The sequence below is a fragment of the Panthera onca genome, chromosome D4, assembly GCF_046562875.1.
Source record: "Panthera onca isolate mPanOnc1 chromosome D4, mPanOnc1 haplotype 2, whole genome shotgun sequence".
Taxonomy (NCBI): Eukaryota; Metazoa; Chordata; class Mammalia; order Carnivora; family Felidae; genus Panthera; species Panthera onca.
Genome location: NC_138351.1, coordinates 44,362,064 through 44,385,350, shown reverse-complemented (window position 1 = coordinate 44,385,350; position 23,287 = coordinate 44,362,064). Strand labels below are relative to the sequence as shown.

The window sequence follows — 23,287 nt, the reverse complement described above, 5'->3', positions numbered from 1 at the left end:
AGATTGTAGGCCAGGTAGGTAAGGTAAGTAAGGTAAGGTAAGATTGTAGGCCAGGTCTGGAGGGTGGAGATGGTGGGGCCATTGTAAGTGGTTCTTACAGCCATCCCCATCCTTAGCACCATTTGTCCCCTGCTTTCTGTGTAGCTTGTGTTTTAAGCCTCAAACCCCTGCCTGTTTCTGCCTCGCAGACCTGCTCCCTGTCAGCTCTGACTCTCTTGTGACTGTTTTGCTCTCTGCTTTGGCAGAGTAAGCTTCCCCTTCTGCACTCGTCAGTCTTCCTTCTCCCATCTGCCTCTTGTCGACTTCACATTTCTTGAAATCCCTTGTCCACTGACGGTCCTCCTCCCATCTTGCTCACTATGGTGTTGGTAATTTCATTATTGATTTTTTGTAGCTTAATATGGTGTATGTGAGTGGGGCAGGAAGGAGAGCGGCACAGGCAGGCAGCCTGCCCCTTGGCCTTGCATGGATGGAGCCACGTGGAGGTGATAAGGCACGAATGGGATTTTGTTGGGGGTTTTCTCAACTGGAAAGCATACCTGGAGGGTGAGTTTCACCCCTGACTAGGCAGAAGGGCAGAGGTGGGCAGTGTAGAATAAGTACCAGGCCAACTGGTAGGTACAGGTGAAGGGAGCCCTGGCTTGGGCTTCTGAACCCCCAGCTGTTTCCCAAGGCTGTGCAGACAGCATCAGACGGCACTCCCTGCCCTGCATCCTTGGCCTCACCTATCCTCCCTCTCACCCTTCTCACACATCACCAGCAACTTCACAGAGGGAAGGTCTGAGGGGCTCAGAGACAGCTCTCAACTGAGCAGAGACCACAGCCCAGATGCGACACGAGCAGGCACAGTCCTGGCCAGGGCCGGGGCTCCATTTTGGAGTGGCTGGGAGAGCAAGTACTCTGTCTCGTGGTTTTGCTTTCCCTTTGTGTCTGCCAGGTACCTTCCATTGTAGTCTCATTGCCGTGAGCATGTTCGAAATAACATACATAGAATAACTGGCTGCCCCACCCCAAGCTTCTGCATCTAAAGCAGGAGTGAAGCGAACTGCTCCAAGGCAGGGGCATTGTCACAACCACACCTTTCCACAGTGATGCACCCTTTTGGGATCTGGTCACCTCAGGCATAAAGATGAATTGAGGGATCTATTTCCTTTAAAAGTGCTTTTCAGCTGTGTAGTTGCCAAGAGGAAGCTAGTGGGCCGGGTGGGGGTGTGCACAAGTTCTAACTGCAGATTAAATGATCCCTTGGCTCTTCAGGCCTGCCCTGCCATCACCCAGGCCCACATCTGGTCAGCATCCTGGAAGCAGGAAGACAGAGGCCCTTCTGAGCGTAAATACTGGGGGTGGGGGCCAGGAGGAGGTGTTTGCTTTGGCAGAGTAGGCTCAGAATTTCCACAAGGCTGGCTGAGCAGGTGCTTGGCTCCTCCCCACTTTGGGGGTGCAACACGAGCCCTGGAGCCTTCCAGAACATGTGCTCTGGATTCTGGAAAAGGCATCAGGGTAATGCTAGGCTGGGCTGTGCTTTAAGTCATACTTCTGTACCACAGGTGCTCCTGGTCCCTGTCTCTGGATCCTTGGATGCTGACATGAGAAGTCCTGATGGCTTTTTCTTGTCAACTCTCTTGGTGCAGCAGCAAACCCAGGTTGATGTTAACCAAAAGGATTCAGGAAGTTTTCACTCCTGTGACTGAATCTAACACTGATTTGTCTTGGGCTTTTACTACCCAGACCAACCTGCCTGCCACCTGCACCCTGCCAATCTACCCAGGGCTAAGGCTATTCTTTCATTGCCAAGGAGGCAGCATGGTTACTCCCTCATGTCCTAGATTCCCATCCATTTCATGTGATAGGATCATAAAACAGGGGAGCCCACGAATACCCTTTAAACAGGCAAATAGCTACTTGAGAAACATAGGCAGACAGAATGCATGAAAAATGATGAAAATTTGGCATCTATGCCAGTGAATGACTTATAAACTAAGAAATGGAATTTTTGGCACAATAGGATCTCCCAGTCTTAAAAAAACAACCCACTTTTCATTTTAAAGTTTCTAAGCAGAGTTCAGTGCTTGCTATCAACATGGAGAGTCTCTCTGCTTGGCTCAGTGTTAGAACACCTCCCATATTTGAAGGCCAGTTATTTGGAACCTTCCATGTCCAAAACTGTGGCTAGAACCTGGACACATGCTGGCTTTAAGTTGCTAAAATCACTGACAAATTTCATGTATGGAAACTCAGGTACTTTATGCACCCCTGATCCTGGCCCTCACTCTGCTCATATTGGCTCCTTTTCTTCATTTTTTCTCTTTTCCCTTCTCTTTCCTTTCCTTTTTCCTTCCTTCTTTCCTTCCTTCCCTCCTTCCTTCTTTCTTTCTTTCTTTCTTTCTTTCTTTCTTTCTTTCTTTCTTTCTCTCTCTTTCATTTCCTTTCCTTTTTTCTTCCTCTTCTTTCTTTCTTTCTTTCTTTCTTTCTTTCTTTCTTTCTTTCTTTCTTTCTTTCTTTCACACACAGTTCCAATGAGTTTCTCTTATCTGGGTTACTAGCCCTCAGAAGGGCGGGACGGGGGCAGGGCTCTTCTGCTAGAGGCCAACATCTAAATGGAAAGGGGTGACAGCCTGGCAGTGGGGCTAGAGACCAAAAAATGGTTTAAAATGCAGAACTCAAAAGTGTAGCATCTCAGGAATTATGACCTCAATGTAATAATTTAAAATAATGTACATGTATGTGTGTGTATACACACACATTTGCACATGTACATACACACGTATTTTATTAAGTCTGGAAAAATATATCATAGTTTATGCTTATGACCCCCATTTAATAAAAATTATAAAAAATTATACACATACACTTATCAAGTCTGGCCAAATGCATCAACAGAGTTGGGTAAATGAATTCCCATTTGTCTCATTTGTCCAGAATTATAAGGGATTGGAGCTTTGGAGTATTTTAATATGAAGTTAACCTACAGGTAATATCTATTAGCCTTTATGAAGGTGTTTTCTATGGAATAAAAGTCCTGTGATATGGTCTTCAAAAAAGTTCATTGGACATAGAAGTTTGGTAGTTTGAGATTCGTATTGCATAATGATATTTTGAAGGCTCTCTGAAACCCTATATTAAAGGAACCTTGCTTAACTTTGTATAACCCAGTTCATGGATCAGTATTATTGCAATTACAAGTGCAGAAGTGAAAAGGGAATTTTTTGGTTCAGGCAATTGAACAGTCTAGGGCTTTATCTGTGGGCTTCAGGCACAGCTGAATCCAACGGCTTGAAGGATGCAGTGGGTGCTTGGTCTTCATCTTTTGCCTTTATTTTCTTCTGCATTGCCTTCTTAGGCAGGCCCTTTCCACGTGATGGTTTCCAGCAATTTTAAGCTCACAACATCTCTTTAGCTAAAGGGCTTCTCCTTCCCAGGGGTTCCAGAAAAAATCCCTGAAATGAGTTTCTTGCCTGGCTTGAGACTCGTGGTCCTTTCTGAACTGATTGCCATGGCCAGGGAGAATGAAAATCCTCCCTGTCCAGGACTGAATCAGGGTCCACCCCTGGACTGAGTAGTGTTTATGGCTAGGGTCAACCCCATGCAAGCTATGTGAACATGGGAGGGCTTGGGATGGGGTGGGTCCCCAAAGGAAGCCGTAGAGTTTCCAGGCAAGGGGAGGGATGAACTCTGAGCAGGCAGAGACAACAGTTTCCAACTCTGACAATAGAGCCCTTTTATTGTGTAAAACCTGTTGGAACACACATGGAGAAACAGTGCCAAGTGCTCATCATACATTTTTTTTTTCAAATAAGTTTAGAATACAGTAAAATCTGCACGCATGCAAGCATGTAGTTGAACCTTTCTTTGATGATTTAAAAACCTCAGCGAATCCTGCTGTGCCTCAGGGTCAACTCTGAGTGTTGAAACATCCTAGTCCTTGACCGTTGAAATTGTTTGGCTTCTTGATAAATAGGAGGTTCTGGCCCAGCCAGAGGGCAGGTACAGGGAGCCTGGGAAAGTTCAGTTACCGGAGAGTGGACACAAGTCTGTTATCTCCTGTGTAGAGCTCTCTTAAGTTCTGACAGCAACAGCACCTGCCATCTCACTGCATCCACACGTGCTTCCTGCTTCTGTTGTTATCTCCCTGTTCAGGCAGGGAACTGAGGGGAATTGAGGCTCAGATGGGTTAAGTAACTTGGGGGAATGATGTTTGACTCCCAGTGGAGGAAATGATGTTTGTAGAACCAGCTGGGTGAACAGTGAAGTGACACCATGGGTTTGAAAGAAGGGGAAGGCTGGAGAGATGTAGGAGGCTGTTGATCTTGAGGATAAAGAATGAATTTTTGAATGCCTTTCCAGGGCCATGCGGCGTATAGGTGTATGAGCTCTGGGAATGGTAGCTGTTTGTGCGTGTGATTGATTCTCCACTGTTCGTTGTACTCAGCACTCAGACTTACTCACTAATTGCTTCTGGAAACACACAGATATTTACAAAGATGTTGATTGGGTTGCAACAGAGCTTCTTTACACAATGCTTGCTTACTTATAAGGTTAATGCATAGGAAGGAATGATTACATCCAGGAGCTGAAGGTTATATGAAGAGATCTTTAAATTTTTAAGCTCTTTGTTGGAAATAGTTACATTAAGACTAGATTCTCTTCATTGTAGAAAAAGATCCCTTGGGCCTTTTGGAGGAAAAAGGTATTTTCATCTTGTGATTTGGTAACATGTAGTCACATCTGTTGTTTGTTTTACTATGATCTTCGAATAGTGCTATTTAGGGAGGTTTTGCCTCTTGATTACCAAGCTCTTTAGGATTCCATAGCTCCAAAAATGCTGTGTTTCCTACCTTTGCCATCCACTCTGGGAGCTATCATGGGGCCGTTTTCCAGACTCTTGGGTCTGCTGCACATCTCACTATGGTCTTGCCCCGGGGATATCTCCTGGGGACCCGCCTGATGGCCCTCAGTTGCTTTCCAGCATCTCCCTGTTTTTCATTTTTCTCTACGCCATCCAGGGAGTCCCCCTCCACCCCCAGGGTAGTGACTTCAAAACCATGCTCTTTCCTTTCACACATCTCATCTTCTATGTCTCCTCCTCCTCCTCCTCTTCTTCCTCCTCTACCCCATAACCCCTGTCTTAGCTCTGGTCCTCAGGATAGGTGGACTCACTGACCACACTTCTTCCTTCCTCTTCTTCCATCCGTCTGTATGTGTACACAAACATACATTAGTTCATGCCTTCAGAAAATATCTTTTGGGTGCCAGGCACTCTTCCGGGTGCTTTGGACAACATCAGTAAGTAGAACATATACAGGTCCTGCCCTTGTGGGTCTTATAGTCTAGTGGGGTAGACAGACACTCATTAATAATAAACAATGCGTAATTATATATAATAAGATATGTATAATATAAATAACCAACACATATTATATGAAAAGCATAATAAGTAAATTGTTTGGTAAGTTACAAGGTGATAGGCACCATGAAAAAGGAGAACATAATTGGAATGGAGAAGCCCAGGAGTTCTGGGAGGCCCAGGTGGTATTTAATGGGATGGTCAAGGTGGGCCTCATTGAGAAGATGATGTTTGAGAGGCTCAAAGGGGGAGATGACCCCAGGGAACATGTAGAGCAAAAGGGCCTGAGGTGGGCACATTTCTGTGAGGGCTGTATAGACCATGGCCAGGAATTTGGAATTGGGGGGCAATGTCAAGGGTCCAACTGAGAAGTGCTCAGATCTGGTATATGTTACAACCATCCCTGTAGTCACCCAGGCTCTGTGAGGGGGCTGCAGGGGGCCAGCGTAGAAGCAGGGCCTGGCAGGATGCAGGCCCATGCCAGGCTGTAGAAGTGGGGCTGATGAGAAAAGGGTCACATCCTGGGCATATTTTGAAGGCAGGCCATATGGAATTGGTGATTAGAGGTGGGTGAAAACAACTGGGAATTAAGCATGTCTCTAGAACCTTAGGTCGCAGAGACTAGGAGGACAGGGTCTCTCCACTGAGTTTGGGGAGGGCTGGGTAGACATGTGAATGCTGGATGGCCAGCAGGCTGCTTCTGAGAAGCAAGGTACAGCAGTTTTTGAGGAGGCTCTGTAGTCAGACTAGCCTGGCGCTTGTACTCACTGCTGTGGTCCCCATGTGGTCTGTTTGAGGGGGTGAACAGAGCATTCTGTGAATTCTAGGAACTTTTCCTCTTTCTGTTTCCCCTTTCTGCACTATGACCCATAGGGAAAAGGGAGTCTTCTCTGAAGTACATAAGGAAAGATTTCCCAAAGTTAGAGTTATTAGGCACCAGGTACCTTGAGGGAGAAGGAGGGCAGTTGTCTGCTTGGAGGGTGGGCATGGCTTCCTTTAGATTGTGACCATCAACTGAGACATGACCTGCCTCCCCTTCCCTCCCCCATCTCTCCAGCCACAGTCATCCAGGTCTTGTCCCTCAGGATCTTTATGTCCTTTTATCATGTAGTATAGTTTAGTCTTGGTCTCATTCTTTTGCAAACTTTTGCATTCTTCTGCACCCACCATCATCTTTTCAGCAAACCAAAGGATCATTTTTGGGGGGATCTAGTTAGAAGAGTGGATATTGTGTATATCTTTTCAAATTAGTGGTTTTTTTTTTGGGCGGGTAAATACTCAAGCAGTGGAATTACTGAATTATATGGTAGCTCTATCTTTAATATTTTGAGGAACATCCGTGTTCTTTCTACAGTAGTTGCACTAATTTGCATTTCCACCAGCAGTACAAGAGGGTTCTCTTGACATCCTCGCCAACACTTGTTTTTTGTCTTTTTTCATACTAGCCATTCTGACAGGTGTGAGGTGATATCTTACTGTGGTTTTGAGTTTGCATTTCCCTGGTGATGAGTGATGTTGAGCATCATTTCATGTGTCTGTTGGCCATCTGTATGTCTTTCAAGTCTTCTGCCCATTTTTTTTAAATTTTATTTTTTATTTTTTAAAATTTACATCCAAATTAGTTAGCATATAGTGCAGCAATGATTTCAGGAGTAGATTCCTTAGTGCCCCCTACCCATTTAGCCCATCCCCCTAGTTAGTAACCTCCTGTAACCCTCAGTTTGTTCTCCATATTTATGAGTCTCTTCTGTTTTGTCCCCCTCCCTGTTTTTGTATTATTTTTGTTTCCCTTCCCTTATGTTCATCTGTTCTGTGTCTTAAAGTCCTCATATGAGTGAAGTCATATGATTTTTGTCTTTCTCTGACTGGCTAATTTCACTTAGCATAATACCCTCCAGTTCCATCCAGTTGTCATCTTGCAAATGGCAAGATTTCATTCTTTTTGATTGCTTAGTAATACTCCATTGTATATCTATACCACCTCTTCTTTATCCATTCTTCCATAGATGGACATTTGGGCTCTTTCCATACTTTATTGTTCATAGTGCTGCTATAAACGTGGGGGTGCATGTGTCCCTTTGAAACAGCACACCTGTATCCCTTGGATAAATGCCTGGTGGTACAATTGCTGGGTCATAGGGTAGTTCTATTTTTAGTTTTTTGAGGAACCTCCATACTGTTTTCCAGAGTGGCTGCACCAGCTTGCATTCCCACCAACAATGCAAAAGAGATCCTCTTTTTCTGCATACTTGCCAACATCTGTTGTTGCCTGAGTTGTTAATGTTAGCCATTCTGACAGGTGCAAGGTGTATCTCATTGTGGTTTTGATCTGTATTTCCCTGATGATGAGTGAGGTTGAACATTTTTTCATGTGTTGGTTGGCCATCTGGATGTCTTCTTTGGAGAAGTGTCTATTCATGTCTTTTGCCCATTTCTTCACTGGATTATTTGTTTTTTGGGTGTTGAGTCTGATAAGTTCTTTATAGAATTTGGATACTAACCCTTTATCTGGTATGTCATTTGCAAATATCTTCTCCCATTCTGTCGGTTGCCTTTTAGTTTTGCTGATTGTTTCCTTCGCTGTGCAGAAGCTTTTTATTTTGATGAGGTCCCAGTAGTTCATTTTTGCTTTTGTTTACCTTGCCTCTGGAGACGTGTTCAGTAAGAAATTGCTGCAGTCAAGATCAAAGAGGTTTTTGCCTGCTTTCTCCTCGAGGATTCTGATGGCTTCCTGTCTTACGTTTAGGTCTTTCATCCATTTTGAGTTTATTTTTGTGTATGGTGTAAGAAAGTGGTCCTGGTTCATTCTTCTGCATGCCGCTGTCCAGTTTTCCCAGCAACACTTGCTGAAGAGACTGTCTTTATGTCACTGGATATTCTTTCCTGCTTTGTCAAAGATTAGTTGGCCATACATTTGTGGGTCCATTTCTGGGTTCTCTATTCTGTTCCATTGATCTGAGTGTCTGTTCTTGTGCCAGTACCATACTGTCTTGATGGTTACAGCTTTGTAGTATAGCTTGAAGTCTGGGATTTTGATGCCTCCTGCTTTGGTTTTCTTTTTCAAGATTGCCTTGGCTATTCAGGGTCTTTTCTGGTTCCATACAAATTTTAGGATTATTTGTTCTAGCTTTGTGAAGAATGTTGGTGTTATTTTGATAGGGATGCATTGAATATGTAGATTGCTTTGGGTAGTATCGACATTTGAACAATATTTGTTCTTCCTATCCAGGAGCATGGAATCTTTTTCCATTTTTTTGTGTTTTCTTCAATTTCTTTCATAAGCTTTCTATAGTTTTCAGCATATAGATTTTTCACCTCTTTGGTTAGATTTATTCCTAGGTATTTTATGGTTTTTGGTGCAACTGTAAATGGGATCGATTCCTTGATTTCTCTTTCTATCACTTCATTGTTGGTGTATAGGAATGCAAACAATTTTTGTGTGTTGATTTTATATCCTGCAACTTTGCTGAATTCATGATTCAATTCTAGCAGTTTTTGGTGGACTCTTTTGGGTTTTCCATATAGAGTATCATGTCATCTGCGAAGAGTGAAAGTTTGACCTCCTCCTGACCGATTTGGATGCCTTTTATTTATTTGTGTTGTCTGATTGCAGAGGCTAAGACTTCCAATACTATGTTGAATAACATTCCTCTGCCCATTTTTTAATCACATTTTTTGGGTGTATACATTTTTTTAACGTATTTTGGATATTAGCCTTTTATTGGATGCATCATTTGCAAGTATTTTCTCCTATTCACTACACTGCCTTTTTGTTTTGTTGATGATTTCCTCTGCTATGCAAAAGCTTTTTATTTTGGTGTAGTCCCAATAGTTTATTTTGCTTTTGTTTCCATTGCCTGAGGAGACCTATCCATAAATATGTTGTTAAGGCCAAGAAATTACTGCCTATGTTTTCTTTTAGGACTTTTATGGTTTCAGGTCTCAAATTTAGGTCTTTAATCCACTTTGATTTATTTTTGTGTATGGTATAAGGAAGTGGTTCAGTTTCATTCTTTTGTATGTAGCTGTCTAGTTGTTCCAGCACCATTTATTTAAAAGACTGTCTTTTCTGCATTATATATTCTTTCACCCTTTGTCATAGATTAATTGACCATATATGCACCCCTGTTTATCACAGCATTATTTATAATAGCCAAGATATGGAAGCAGTTCAAGTGTCCATTGATGAATGAACAAAGATATGGTGTATATACATGTATGGTTTACACACATACACACACACACACACACGTACACATACAGACACAAAATGGCTGAATGTTACTCAGCCATAAAAAAAGAATGAGATCTTGTCATTTGAGATGACATGGGTGGACCCAGAAGGTATTATGCTTTTAAGTGAAATAAGTCAGGCAGAGAAAGACAAATCCCATAGGATTTCACTTATATGTGGAATCTGAAAAACAAAACGAATGAATAAACAGACTCTTAAATACAGAGAACAAACTGGTGGTTGCCAGAGGGGGGTGGGTGGGGGAATGGGCAAAATAAAGTAGACTAAGAGGTACCAACTTCCAATTATAAAATTAATAGGTCACAGAGATGAGAAGTACAGCATCGGGCATATAGTCAATAACTTAATAACACTGTATGGTGACTGCATATATTGTGAGCATTGAGTAATACACAGAATTGTTAAATCAGTATGTTGTACCCTTGAAAGTAATAAAACATTGTGTGTCAATTATACTTCAGTCATGAAAAAGAAAGAAGAGGGGATATTGTAAATACTTACACTGAGTTTTCAGCCATAAATCCAAACCTGGCCCTGAAAAGTGGATGTGTGCAGTGTGGAAAGAAAGGAGGAATGGAGGGGGAGAATAGCTTACGAGTACAGGATTCCCTGCCTTTGACTACTGACTTTGAGTCTCAGGCTGCATCCACCTCTGTGGGCTGTCAAAGTTCTGAGAGGCCCAGCTTTCCAGCTTTGCCACAGGGCAGTAGGAAAAAAGTTATAAAACGGTGCAATCTTGAGGGAAGTGGTGAGTAACAAACATTTATAGCCTCCATATTTGCCTGCCCTGGGTTCCAAGTAAGAAATCACAAAGGAAGAGCAGGTGGGGAGGGGTGTGGTGGTTGGTATTCCATTGGTTTATGGGAAGGTAAGAAGGGAAAGGAGATTGGGACATGGAGCTTTCAAAGAACTGAGGCCTGTCACCCAGGGAAAGTGGCCAGAGATGAGTTTGCAGGGCGCCTCAGGACATTTAAAGGAGTCTGTTCCTTGTCCTGACAACAGTGGGAAAGTGTGGAAGGTTTTGAAACAGTGGACTGGTATAGTGCAAGCCATCTTTTTTTTTTTTTTTTTTTTTTTTTTTTTTTTTTTAATTTTTTTTTCAACGTTTTTTATTTATTTTTGGGACAGAGAGAGACAGAGCATGAACGGGGGAGGGGCAGAGAGAGAGGGAGACACAGAATCGGAAACAGGCTCCAGGCTCCGAGCCATCAGCCCAGAGCCTGACGCGGGGCTCGAACTCACAGACCGCGAGATCGTGACCTGGCTGAAGTCGGACGCTTAACCGACTGCGCCACCCAGGCGCCCCTAGTGCAAGCCATCTTTTGCAAAGATCACTTTGTGAATGGATTTAAGCCATTTTGGCTAATCACCAGTTTCTGAGTTACCTTGGTAAAATGGGTAGCTCCATCAAGAGAGGCTGGAGCTCTCTGTCTCCACCTATGCAGCCTTACTCCTAAGATGGTGTGTTTCACTGAAAACAATCCCGGCCCAAATTGTGGCATGGGCGTAAATGCCAGCAAAGTGGCCCAACACAGTCCTGTAACCTGCTCTTTGAACTCAAATAAGTCATATTGTCCAAATCCTGGCATTCTGATAGTTACTCCAAGGTGAATGTTCCTACCATAAGATCAGCCAAAAACTTCTCTAGTCAAATCAAACAAACTGAGCAGGGTGGCTTGGGGTGGGGGGATGGTGGTGTACAGAACCAAGGACAACTCTAGACCTGGGGCTCCCGGCTGTTGGATGTGCTGGATTCTCAGACTGTTAATACAGGGGCAGTGGTGCCATGTATCCTTTTCAGACCTCTAGGACTGCTCATATCACTGGTGTGTAATTAATGAACTTTGCGTTAATTAAGAAACCCTCTGGTGCAGATTTAGATAACAGTATTTGAAATCCTTGCACTGGTCACTTTTGGAGGGTGGGTTTATGATTGGGTAATTAAATGTTAGCTAACTGCCTTTAGGGTGTAGATTTAAGTTAGTTTCACACATATGCATTTGGTTACACTGATGTGTTTGCAGGCAATAGAATAGTTCTAGCTGCTATATGGGGAGTAGATTGGAAGAGAAAGTGGGAGGGAGTAGATTTATTCAGTCAGGATACCTTTGTAAAGTCCCAATGAGAAAGGATCAGGAATAAAAGGAGAAATCCCTGGGTGCTGACTGTGAAGGAACCAAACGAAGAAGAAAACTGAGCTGGAAACTCCCCCAAACCTGGGACTTCACGTTGGCATTTGTGGTGAGATATGTCTGCTTTCCTGATTGGACTCTGAGTTCCCTGAAAGCCATGTCCCCAGGGCCCAGCCTGGACCTGGCACAGAGTTGGCACTTGGCAAGAGTTTCTCAGACTCTGAGGGAAGGGGAAGATACGTGATGGGAAAAGAAATCAGGGAGGAGAGGAGATGAGAAGGGATAAATGCTTATCTGGCAGGGGAAGGTAGAGTGAAGTCCACCAGACCAGATGAGAACTTTGGTTGTTTTCCATCCCAGCTGGACCTTAGTGCATAGGCTAGACCTTCACACTGCAAAGGGAGTGGAAGATCCAAATCATGGGGGCTTGCTCCCAGGTGGTTGCCTTGAGTGTCTCCATTCCAATAGAAAGGCCCTGTGCAGGTAAAGAAATTCAGCTCAGGAGTGACTGGCCTATTGATCTGGCCCTGCTCTGCACCCTGGCACTGACACACTGATCTTCAGCTATAGTACAGAACTACCTGGATGACTGTCTGGACAACTTTGTCATCCTTCAGCTGGCCTCAGCTCAGTCATTTCCTGGCCCCTTCATTGTTATTTAAACAAAAGATGGTGAGGATTAGGAGGAGAAAATCAAGCCCATGATGCACTTCATCACCATACTCCCTGCCTTGGCCATTAAACATTTCCCTGAGTTGCTTACCTGGTAACTAAGCTGTTCACAGCTTGTCTTCTGTCCTTTTTGGGAGTTGTAACAAGGTCAACCCTGGCTATCACAAAGACCCAGAGGAGGGCTGTTTATGTCATCTTGGAAAAGGAAGCAGGTTTCCCAGGCATGCTTTCTGGTCTGGATGCTGACTGTGCAATCTCTCAGGCCCTCCTAAGCATTCTGCTTAAACAAACATTATTTATGTTCAGCAGGAGAACCATTCCCTACTGTCTGCTTTCTCTTCACTCACGTAAAACTGCACGTTTAATTTCTGTTTACACACATATAAACCATATCTTTAGGAGCAGCTTGGGAAATCCTTGGTTGAAGATGGATTTTGCCTTTGGAAAACACAGAGGTGAGTGACATCTGTATATTGTGTGATCAGAAGCATGACACATGGTTGATTGGGACCAGGTGCTTCACAGAATCCATCTGAGTGAAGTTGTAAACCTCTGGTTGACAGGCAAGGTGACAGCTCAGTTCTTGCCAGCAAAACCTTGATTACCATATCTGCCTTCCAGTTTAGAGGTAGCAACATACATTTGAAAACCTTCGGGTGCTATGAACAAGAAACTGCGGTTCAGCCAAAGATCACAGTCTCTGATTGGCTCATACGCATTTAACCTGTAAAAGCATCTCCAAGTGGACTGCATGGCTATGTGGGGACACATGATAATTTTAGGTTAATTTTAATCTTACAGGGTTGGTAGAATTCATTGAATATTCAATTCTTTACTGACTGAGGCTTGTATCCACATCAGTATTTTCCTGCTTGGTTGTATGTGACATGCGTAGATCACCTTCCCTGATGTAACTCACATTCAGTGTATTCTGAGTCTGAATCCTGAAGTCTTTAAATCATGGCTGGTCATTGAACAAAATGAGGGACTGAAAGAGACAAAACCAAGGGGGTGTCACTTTATTTTGTTTGCTAATTTATCCTTCCTTGGATAATTCACCCAGTAGGTCAGTTTTCATTGGGCTGTTTCCAAGAGCTTCATCCTTCTGTTCACCCGATAAGTCCCTTATCCTTTGTGGATGAATTTGCCTATTTTGGGGAGGCCCACAGATGGATTATTGAGCTCTAAGTTGTCTCATTTTAGCTGAAAGTCATTAATAAAATTGGATTTTTTTGGATTTATTTGCAGGATTGATTATCATAGCATGCTGTTTATGAGAAAATCTACCACTTGGTAAGTGAGATATCCTTAACTTTAGCTTTTACATTACATGTATGTTTGCTCTTGAATGAGCATTTGTCCCTTTTTTTTTTTTTTTTTTTTTTTAGTAAATCAAAGGAAATGGGAGATTTGATTTGAAACTAGACTGTACATTGGGATTACAAGGTAACAGCTGTCCTGGGAACTATTTCTGAAAGTATGTCAATATTTTGGTGAGTTGGCTACATGTGCTATTATGTTCCAATATACAGATTTGGGTTCACTAATGTCTCTCTTATTGACACTATTGTGTAGTACTGAACTTTGAAGGAACGACTGATGTCCTTCTCACTCAAAAATGAAAACCTAGGGACAGTCTTTCACAGCTGACAATGGGAATATGAAATAGGACCAATGCTCTGCCCTCATCTCCCTGTCTTCAAGGTAGTTAACATTCGGTGACGCTTCAGTGATGTGCCAGGAGATCCTAGATTTCCTCAATGTGAATGAACTGCTAGTTTTCTCATAAAAACCCTATCTTAGGAGATATCCTCTTTTCAAAGGTGAGAAACTGAGGCATGAATGAGCTTTGGTGATTATTGATGATTTTGGTTTGGATGGGCCCCAGATTTTCTGGGCTCATGCTGTCAAAGTCCTAGAAACTTCTGAGGCCAAGCAGGGGACTCTGGTATGAGCAGTTTGAATCCCAGGACCTGCCTGTGGTTAAGATTCTGAACTTTTACGCTGTGGTTGGGAGCATCCTTATAGGGATCTTTTTTTCCCTGCTGAGCTCTGTGATTTGGGCTGGAAACTTTTCCGTATGTTCTATTTGAGCCTGTCCCACCATTTGAAACTTCCTGGTTTTTTTTTTTTTGTTTTGTTTTGTTTTTGTTTTTGTTTTTTTTTTTTTTGCTCTGGCATCTCTGACTTATCCCTGCCCTCCCATCCTCCCCTGGGGTCTCTGTAGGATATTATTTGATTGTTGGTATGTGAGTATTTCTAGTTCAAGTATTGACTATTTCTTTAAGGCAAAACCTAAAACTCCTTAGAAAATAATTGGGATTTCGGGAAGAGCTTTCTAACTAATTTTTACACTGCATAACAGACTGTGATATGATGGGTGAGTTGTTGGAAAATGGATTGGAATTGGGCTTTCAGGCTGGGGTTCTTAAGTGCCTCCCACAAAGGTCTTTGTGTGGACATCCTGGGGGCTTGAGGACTTGCTGCCCTTCCACTGGAAACAATTGATGAAGAACGCCACAATACACTTTTATTTTTTTCTGCACTTCCCATAGTAGCTTTATTTCTATTAAAATGCTTTAAAAATAGGGAGCTAGGGGCCATAGAATGCCAGAAGAATTAATTTTAGGGGATGAGAAAGTGACAACTCCAGTAAAATGTCCCATTGTCATCTACCAGCCTCCAAGCAGTAGGGAAAGATGGCACCCACGATGGTGGCCATGCATTGTCCGCTCTTTCACAGAGAAGCTGGAGATGGCATAGTGGGTAAGGAAAAGGCTGTGGCTAAAAAGCCAGACTTATAGGAGTTTGATCCCTGTTCCACCAGCTGGTTGACCTTGGGCTTTCTGGGCCTCTGTCTACCCATATACAGATAATCATAGGGCTCATGTGAGGATGAAAATGTAGTAACGATCTGTAAGTGTTAGCTCCTACTAATGGTGTCCATCCAGAATTTCAGCACACAGCTACTTTATACTGTGCACGCCCCTGACCTGGAGACTCCTCCTGCAGCCAAATCTGCATCTACCCCCCACCCACAAGGTGCCCATGTATCTGTCTTTCTGAAGGCACTGTGGCTTCCATGTTCCCACTACCCAGGGCCATAAATGAGATGATTGTCAAGGGTAGTCCTAAACCTGAATATGTGCACATCCACAAACATAGCTCCTTTGGGTTCACTTACAGAGCTGGCCCTGCAGGCATGGGCTCCCAGCTTCCCATGCAGAGCTCAAAACCACCATTCTTCCGTGGCGGCCAAACACACGTAAGTGGCTGGGAACCACCCTCAACCCCTGTACAGAACGAGACCGGAAGGCTGAGCTTAACAGAGACTCGGACGACAAGAGTTAAATAAATAAGCTGTATTATCTGTACAAAAAATATAAATACAGTTTTGTGTTTTAGAGGAGGAAAGTGCCTCCTTCCATATTATTCAGCAGCTCTAATCATCTTGTGTTGCTGCTGAGTCACAATTCACAGAACAAACAGGAAATGTACATTCATCTCATGCAAGGAGCACGCTGCTTCCCACCCCAAACCTAGGTCCTCCGAGCTGGCTCTGAGGCCCCCTCCAACAGCTCCAACCTGACACGAGGCGGAGCTGGAGGACACTGGCTATTTAGAAAATGTAAATATTGGCCACTGGTTCTCAACAGCTATTGAACTACAAATAACCAACCACATTAGTAGCAGTATGGAATTTGTATTCTCCATTCCATGCATAACTATTGTGTCACAAACAAGTCCCCTCTTCTTGCCCTGTCATCCCACGTTAGCTTTACAATGTGTTCTGTACACAGTGAATGGATCCAGAGTTAAACATCAGCCTCTATTAAAAATAGGAACAATACAATAGTTACCAGAGTTTACAGGAACACAACTGCAGGAAGTTAATAAAAAAGTCCCCCAAATACTTTGTTTTCTGAATGACAATGTACAATTATTAATATTGCACGTTTTTATACAAGAAATCCTAATAAATATTCACAAAAGATATACAGACATAGAAAACATTCTCTTTTATTTTAAATAAACATTACGCTGATTTTTAGTAACATGACTTCTTAGAGCCCATTGTGGTGAGGAAGAAAGAGACCCACCTTAATTGTCCGTAGCTCACCTGGGGAGGACACAGGTTAATACCGTCTTCCCCCCGTCTTTGACTTCCAGGTGGGCTGGAAAACACAGCCCTGGTATTGGTGGTGGCCCGGGGCTGGGTGGCATTTTGCGAGTCTGTATGTGAGGGGGGAGCAGGCTGTCTGAGGGGTGAGTGAGTGTGGCCACGCTGCCCTGGCTATTGAACGGTCTCCACTCAAGGGGGAGGTGGCCAAAACCACTCACCCAAACCCCTTTGCTGAAAGAACAATTTGCCAAATGGTCCCAGGATTTCAGGTTTGCCCCTAGACTTTGCTGCAGCCATGTTACTCTAGCTGACCCGCATTACTGCAAGTGTGTGTGCTGCCTTGCTGACTGGATTACCAAAACTGGGTGGATATTAATTGCTGTAAGGTTCATAGTACTTCAGTGTGTGTAGGGAACAGGTTGAAAAGCCTTTGAGGACCCTCTTGCGAGCTTTAGTTATCCTATGGCTTTGCCACTGCACCCCATCACCCTGCCCCAAGCTGCTGTATAAATAGGAGCACTGCTTTTACAGTGGGCCCGCACAAGCCCACTGTCCCACCCTGAACGGGCCCCGGCCCGTTCTGGAAGCGGCTACTGTGACCCGATGGATACCATCTGGCAAATTGAACCCCACCCCTGGCCCTTAAGTGGGGCAGCAAAGGCCATACAGGCAGAAACCCCAGCCTATTCTTGCTCAGAATGCCCTTGACCCACATCAGCAGTATCGTTCTGGGCTGGGGTTGGGGAGTGGGGGACTCTTGATGTAGAGAGAGATGAGAGGGGCCGCCCGACTGAACAAGTAGATCTTGATGTCTCACTGGCTTTGCTAGGGGGGTACAGGCAGAAGTCCGAGACAGTGTGGGGAGTGGGGAGTCCCCTGCACCTCAGGGAGGGCAGGTCTCCTAGCAGGCAGTGTGCCCTCTGCTAGGGCAGCAGAATCCAGAGGGCCCCTTCCCCGAGCCTCCTCACTCCTCCCCATCTACCTGCACTTCCCCACCGAGGACCATGCACAGGTTTCTTTTTGCTTCTGTCTCCTCCCCGCCCCAGCCCCCACGTGGTTTTCTGCATCAAGTATGCTTCGGGCCTACTTGGATGGTCTCCGCCTTAATGCTCTGTATCTGTGCTTGGAGTTCTTGATGCTCCCCGGCAGAAGAGCTGAGTTCTGGCCTGGGTTCTGCCTTCCCATGGTGTCCTCCCCTCCCTGCCTGCTCTTCCCAAGGCTGAGGCAGAGGAGGACACAAAGCAGAAGCACACTCCCGTGTGGACGGTGTGCTGCCAGGAAAGACACAGCTGGTTGTCTGGAGTCTGTACCAATGCTTTGCAAACGCTCTGTGGCCTACCCTCCCATCTCTCATCTGCTACTGGCTCTGCCTCCCTGCTGTCCCCAGGAGCCACGCCTGCCTCTTCCTCCGCCTTTTCGGGACCTGGGTTTGGGAAGGCGAGGCATCTGCTCTGCAACCTCCTGTAGACCCCTTTCCTTGTCTTTCCCCCACATTCTGTTCTCCAGTGAACCGAGAGAGAGGACATGCCGAGGTCCTCATGTCTGGGGTGGGGGAGGAGGTTGGACGAGGGTGTGTGGGGCGGGGGTGGGGAGAGGAAAATAAATAAATAAACGAAGAGAGCTTAAGTTCTGTCCAAGGTGGTGGCGGGAGTCCTCTGTGTGGCCAGGGTAGAGTTCTTCCCTGGGCCCTGTCTTCACGCTTTGCCGCAAGTCCCACAGCAGCGAGATTTGAACTGGCTGAGTTGGCAGAGTTTTAGCTGTTTGACCTTCTCGCAGTACCTGGTAGTATCTCTGCACTCCACTGGGAAAGGGGACAAAAGAAAGATGTGAAATGGAGCTAAAGGCTTTGGCCACTGGGTGCTTCCTGGGGTCTGCCTTGGGCACTGGACTCCCATGCTGGAGGGGCCCCTGCTGTCCAGCATCTCTGGGCTGGCCTTGTTCTGGTGGCACTCAGCCACCTGCCTCCCAGCCTGCCAACAGGCTGCCGTTGTTGGCCGGCTGACACGGCCCAACCCTCGGCCTGTTCTACTGCCTTTCTGATGGCATGCTTCCTTTCGGAGGGTGCTGTTCATCTCCCTCTCCTCGGGACCGCCTGACCTTCTAAGGCAAGCTGGTCTTTCCCCATGGTATTTAAGTGGCTCTCCTCGAGCTGGTTCCCAGAAGGACTCAATGCTGCACCACTCTGACGGGGTGTGCAAGTGAGGCCCTGGTTGATGGCCTCATCCCCTGGAATGTGAGCCTTCTTTCCTCCGTGAAAGTTTCTTAACACTGTCCACCCAAGCCTCTCTACTCCTTCCCCTGACCATGTCTTGCCCGAGCACTGTGGCCTCTAGTTCAGTATTGGCACAAACAAGATGGTCCTTAGCTATTGGTGCTGATTTGGGTTGTGGACTTCTGTGACCAACATAGGAAGTCTGAAATACTTTGAATATTAGTGCTAACTGTGGTGAGCTCTTGACATAAAGATGGGTCAGCACCACACAGAGAACAAAGATCATCCCTCCCCAGTGTATAAGCAGTGGGACAATTTGCCTACAGGACATCTGCCTCAGTGTTGGAAATCTCATGCTCAGAGAGGCCCCGTTTAGGGGAAAACTGCATGGCATCATTTAAAAACTTTGTATTCTTTGTCTCATACTTTGTCTTCTTTCCTGTGGGGAAGGACCTCCAGTTTGTTTTGGGTCCAGAGGAAGAAAAAATATCCAACTGGGATACAAATGCCGGTGTTGGGCAGAGGAGGATCCAGACTTGAGGGAGGAGGGAGTGAAAGAGTAGATCTCAAGGGCATGGGCTCCTGCACAGTTCCGGTGGGTGCCCGTGGGTTGGGAAGGAGGGAGGGCAGCCGGTCGTTGTTCTGTGAGAAGCAGAGCCATGATGGGCGCAAGGCCAGCTGGGCAGGAGGCACTCTGTGTGCTCTTCTAGTGCAAACGGTGCTTTCTGTCTAGTAGCCCGGCCCCCAGGAGGCACTGGTTGTCGTCCCCTGGGTACCAGCCAAACTACTGCGGGTGAGCTGGAGGCTGACTTCGTTTAGCATTTGGCCAATAGTACCTGGCTTTGCCCGGGGCCGAGATCGAGCCCTTGGGGGCACACTCAGCCATCTTTCGTGGCCTGGACATGCGTATACACATTTTTGCTCGCTTGCATGCACCCCTGTGAACATACCCAACTCTGGCCCCGCTCACAATCCTTGGGAAACCTGGTCCAATGCCCTACGCTCAGGTTCAGTCCTGGGGACTGCCCTCTGCCCCCGATGCCCTGTGGGGAATTGGCAGAAGACTCTTTGGGGTTGGAACATACTGTTTTCACATGGGGTGATGTTGCAGCGCTGCCAGTTGGCGGGCCGGGGGCCCCAGGAGCACAGGTGTTCAGGCACTGCCTTGTTGGTGCGGGCGTGCACACACTCCACACGCCGGGATTGGAAGCCATAGTTGCCGCAGGTCGCCGTGCACAGGGTCCACAGGCTGACCCTCCAGTGTACGCTGCAGGCTTCTGACCAGCAGTTCTGGGTGCTCACGGGCCTGCAGGACGAGGGTGGTGGGGTTAGGGTCTGCCTCTGTGGGCACGGGAGTGGGGAACAGATGTGAAGACATTGTCGCAAACCTAAGAATGTTAGGCAACTGCTCAAGCACTTCTGTTGCCACCAGACCTGGGTTCTGGTCTCTGCTCCGTCAGTGAGGGGTTGTAAGATCTCGGAAGGACAATTGCTCTGATTGGCCCTCTGCGTCCTCATGGGTACACAGTCTGTATTGCTGTATGACCCAGGAATAAACTCTGTCCAGGATGGGGGCTGGCAGAGGCAGAGCCTGGGGCTGGGGCCTTGGGCGGGGATGGTGAGCCCTCACCCCAAGGGGACAGCCACAGGAATGCATGACAGGGCATGGGGACTGGATGGGAATGACAGGTTGAGACTCAGGGATAAGAGCCCTCATTCGGCATCAGTTTTATAGGAAGGCCAACAAGAGCGAGGGGCTGCTGGAGCCCTTGAGATCTGGAGGTCACTTCGTAGCCCTAACTTCCTGCGCACCCTAGGGCTAGTGCAGATCTCATGCGATATCAGGCCACCCTCAAAGGAATAGCACCTTCTGCACTCTTTGTCTGCAAAAGAGGAGAGCCCACCCACCCTGGCACATTCAGCACATCTATCTCTAGGGAGAACAATGGCCTGGGGAGAATGGAGGGGGAAAGGGGATGTTAGAGGAGAAACACTCACTTAACGCTGTCTTTCCATGCTGTTGACCCAGGGGCTGGGGAAAGGAGGTCCACGGCTTTCTCTTACCTTGGAAGGGCGCTGCACTGCTCTGATGGTAAGGTGATGCCATCCCGTGTCTGGCAGAACACTTGTCTGTGTTGCACGGCTAGGTGAGGCCCGATGCAAGGCCCATTGCACTGGGAAGCAGATAAAGGAGGCATTATAATGTTAGCCAAGTCAAGGGAGAGGCTGCGATGCTCAGGCTGCATGGAACACAGAACCCTTCTGCAGCATTTTGTTTGGGGCCTTCAGATCATTCATCTTGCTCCTCTTTGTATATCAACTAAAAAACATTGGCATATTTTCTTCTTTGTGCCATAGTGGAATAGTTAGCTTTCCTGTGGTCTATGAGCCTTCTGTTAGCAAATGGCTAATGGTAGTGTAGAGCCAGTCGGAGAATGTCAGCTCCCTCCCAGATTAACCATATAAAAAGGTTTCTTGGCATAATATACTAAGAGTGTGGTGTGGTAAGCTTTAGAGCAGAAGACTTTTAAGCACCCCTTCAGTCCAAAGGGTAACTTGGTTTGTTTTCTTGCTAAATTCATCCAAGTTAACTAGTCCATCATTTCTTTCCTTTCTTTGGCTTCATTTTTTCCAGGTCAAACCCAGCACAGATGAACAGGAGTAGACTTAGGTATGCACACTCTCTGCGCATTCTCCTGCTATGTGCTCAGAGAGATTGTTAAACTTTTCCCAGAGTTGATGGAGCCAGACTATCACAGTAAATACCCCATACCAGAGCAGCAGATCCTTAGCCAAAATTTTCTATTTGAGTAAAGTAAGGCGATAGACATCTCGTGGAGGTCACTTTTGAAAGAAATCTCTTGGGGATCTTTAGACTTCAAGTGTCCACCGGGGAGCTGTTAACCTTCAAAATTATAAGTAAAAATCTGTAAAAAAAAATCTTATTTTTTCTCTTTGGACCCCTTCACCCATTTCTCTTACCTTTTATTTTCCTGCCTCTGGCAACTCCTACCAATCTATTCTGTGTGTGTGTGTCTGTGTGTGTGCATGTGCACATTTGTATTAGATTCCACATACAGGAGAGATTACGGGGTATTTGTTTTCTTTCATTTAGCGTAATGCTCTCAAGGTCCATTCATGTTGTCACAAATGGCAAGATTTCCTTCTAATGGCTGAATAATATTCCATTATACGTACATATATAGCACATATATATGTATGTGTATAATATGTATGTATAATGTATATAATATGTATATGTGTATACATGTGTATATATGTATAATACTTATATACATTATATATATTATGTACATATTGTATACATATATTACATATCTATATCTATATCTATATCTATATCTATATATCACAACTTCTTTATCCATTCACCATTGATGGCCCCTTAGATTGCTTGAATATCTTATTTATAAATAATGGAATAAATATGGGGTTACATATGTCTTTTTGAGTATTTTCATTTTCTTTGGATAAATTCTACCCAGAAGTGGAATTGCTGGTTCACATGGTGGTTCTGTTTTCAGTTTTTTGAGGAACATCCCTACTGTTTTCCATAGTGGCTGCACCAATTCATATTTCCACCAACAGTGCACAAGGGTTATCTTTTCTCCATATCCTTGCCAACAATTGTTATCTTTTTGATAATAGTCATATTGACAGGTGTGGGGTAATATCTTGTGGTGGTCTGACTGGCATTTTCCTGATAACTGGTGATTATATACTAAGATACCAAGCATGTACCTGCTTGCCATCTATTTCTTCTTGGGGAAAATGTCTATTCAAATCTTCTGCCCATTTTAAAAATTGGATTTTTTTTGTTTTGTTTTTTTTTTGCTATTGAGTTTCATGAGTTCTTTATATATTTTGGACAGTGGCCCCTTATTAGATGTATGATTAGCAAATGTTTTTTCCCATCCCATAGCTTGCCTTTTCATTCTGTTGATGGTTTCCTTCGTTGTGCAGATGCTTTTTAGTATGATGTAGTTCTAATTATTTTTGCTTTTGTAGTCTTTGCTTTTGGTGTCAGGTATTGCCAGTATTTTTTTTTTTTTTTTTTTTTTTTTTTTTTTTTTTGGTTTTAAATCTATGTCAAAGGACCTTGCTGCCTATGTTTTATGATGAGAGTTTTATGGTTTCAGGTCTTATGTTCAAGTCTTTAGTCCATTTTTTTTTTTTTTTTTTTTTTGAGACAGAGCACATGGGTGAACACAAGTGGGGCAGGGGCAGAGAGAGAGAAAATCTTTAGCAGGCTTAATGCCCAGCACAGAGATTCTGACACGGGGCTCAATTTCAAGACCCTGAGATTGTGACCTGAGCTGAAATCGAGAGTCAGATGCTTAACCCATGGAGCCACCCAGGTGCCCCTAGACCATTTTGAATTAATTTTTGCATAAGGTGTAAGACAGTGGTTAATTTTCATTCTTTTGTATGTGACTGTCCAGTCCCTCATTTATTAAAGGGACTGTCCTTTCCTCATGGTATATTCTTGGCTCCCTTGTAGTAAATTAGTTGACCATGCATACATGAG

At 45.0% G+C, this 23,287-nt stretch overlaps 1 protein-coding gene and 1 long non-coding RNA gene across 5 annotated transcripts in view; one reads left to right on the top strand and one right to left on the bottom strand.

The window, feature by feature from the left end:
* The first annotated feature begins 12,363 nt into the window (after window positions 1-12,363).
* LOC144614176 (uncharacterized) overlaps window positions 12,364-23,287 on the top strand; it is a 33,862-nt gene continuing 22,938 nt past the window's right edge. The window contains exons 1-2 of the long non-coding RNA XR_013551760.1: window positions 12,364-12,858; window positions 13,652-13,696. This is a non-coding gene — a long non-coding RNA (uncharacterized LOC144614176). The remainder of the gene's footprint in view (window positions 12,859-13,651; window positions 13,697-23,287) is intronic.
* Window positions 15,751-23,287, bottom strand: part of ADAMTSL1 (ADAMTS like 1) — an 881,240-nt gene continuing 873,703 nt past the window's right edge. For all 4 annotated transcript variants that reach the window (XM_078436763.2, XM_078436761.2, XM_078436762.2 and 1 more), the window contains 3 exons: window positions 20,803-20,912; window positions 19,824-20,044; window positions 15,751-18,327 (listed from right to left, as the gene is read on the bottom strand). In XM_078436763.2, the coding sequence (XP_078292889.2) occupies window positions 18,221-18,327; window positions 19,824-20,044; window positions 20,803-20,912 (438 nt within the window). In that variant the 3' untranslated portion in view covers window positions 15,751-18,220. The remainder of the gene's footprint in view (window positions 18,328-19,823; window positions 20,045-20,802; window positions 20,913-23,287) is intronic.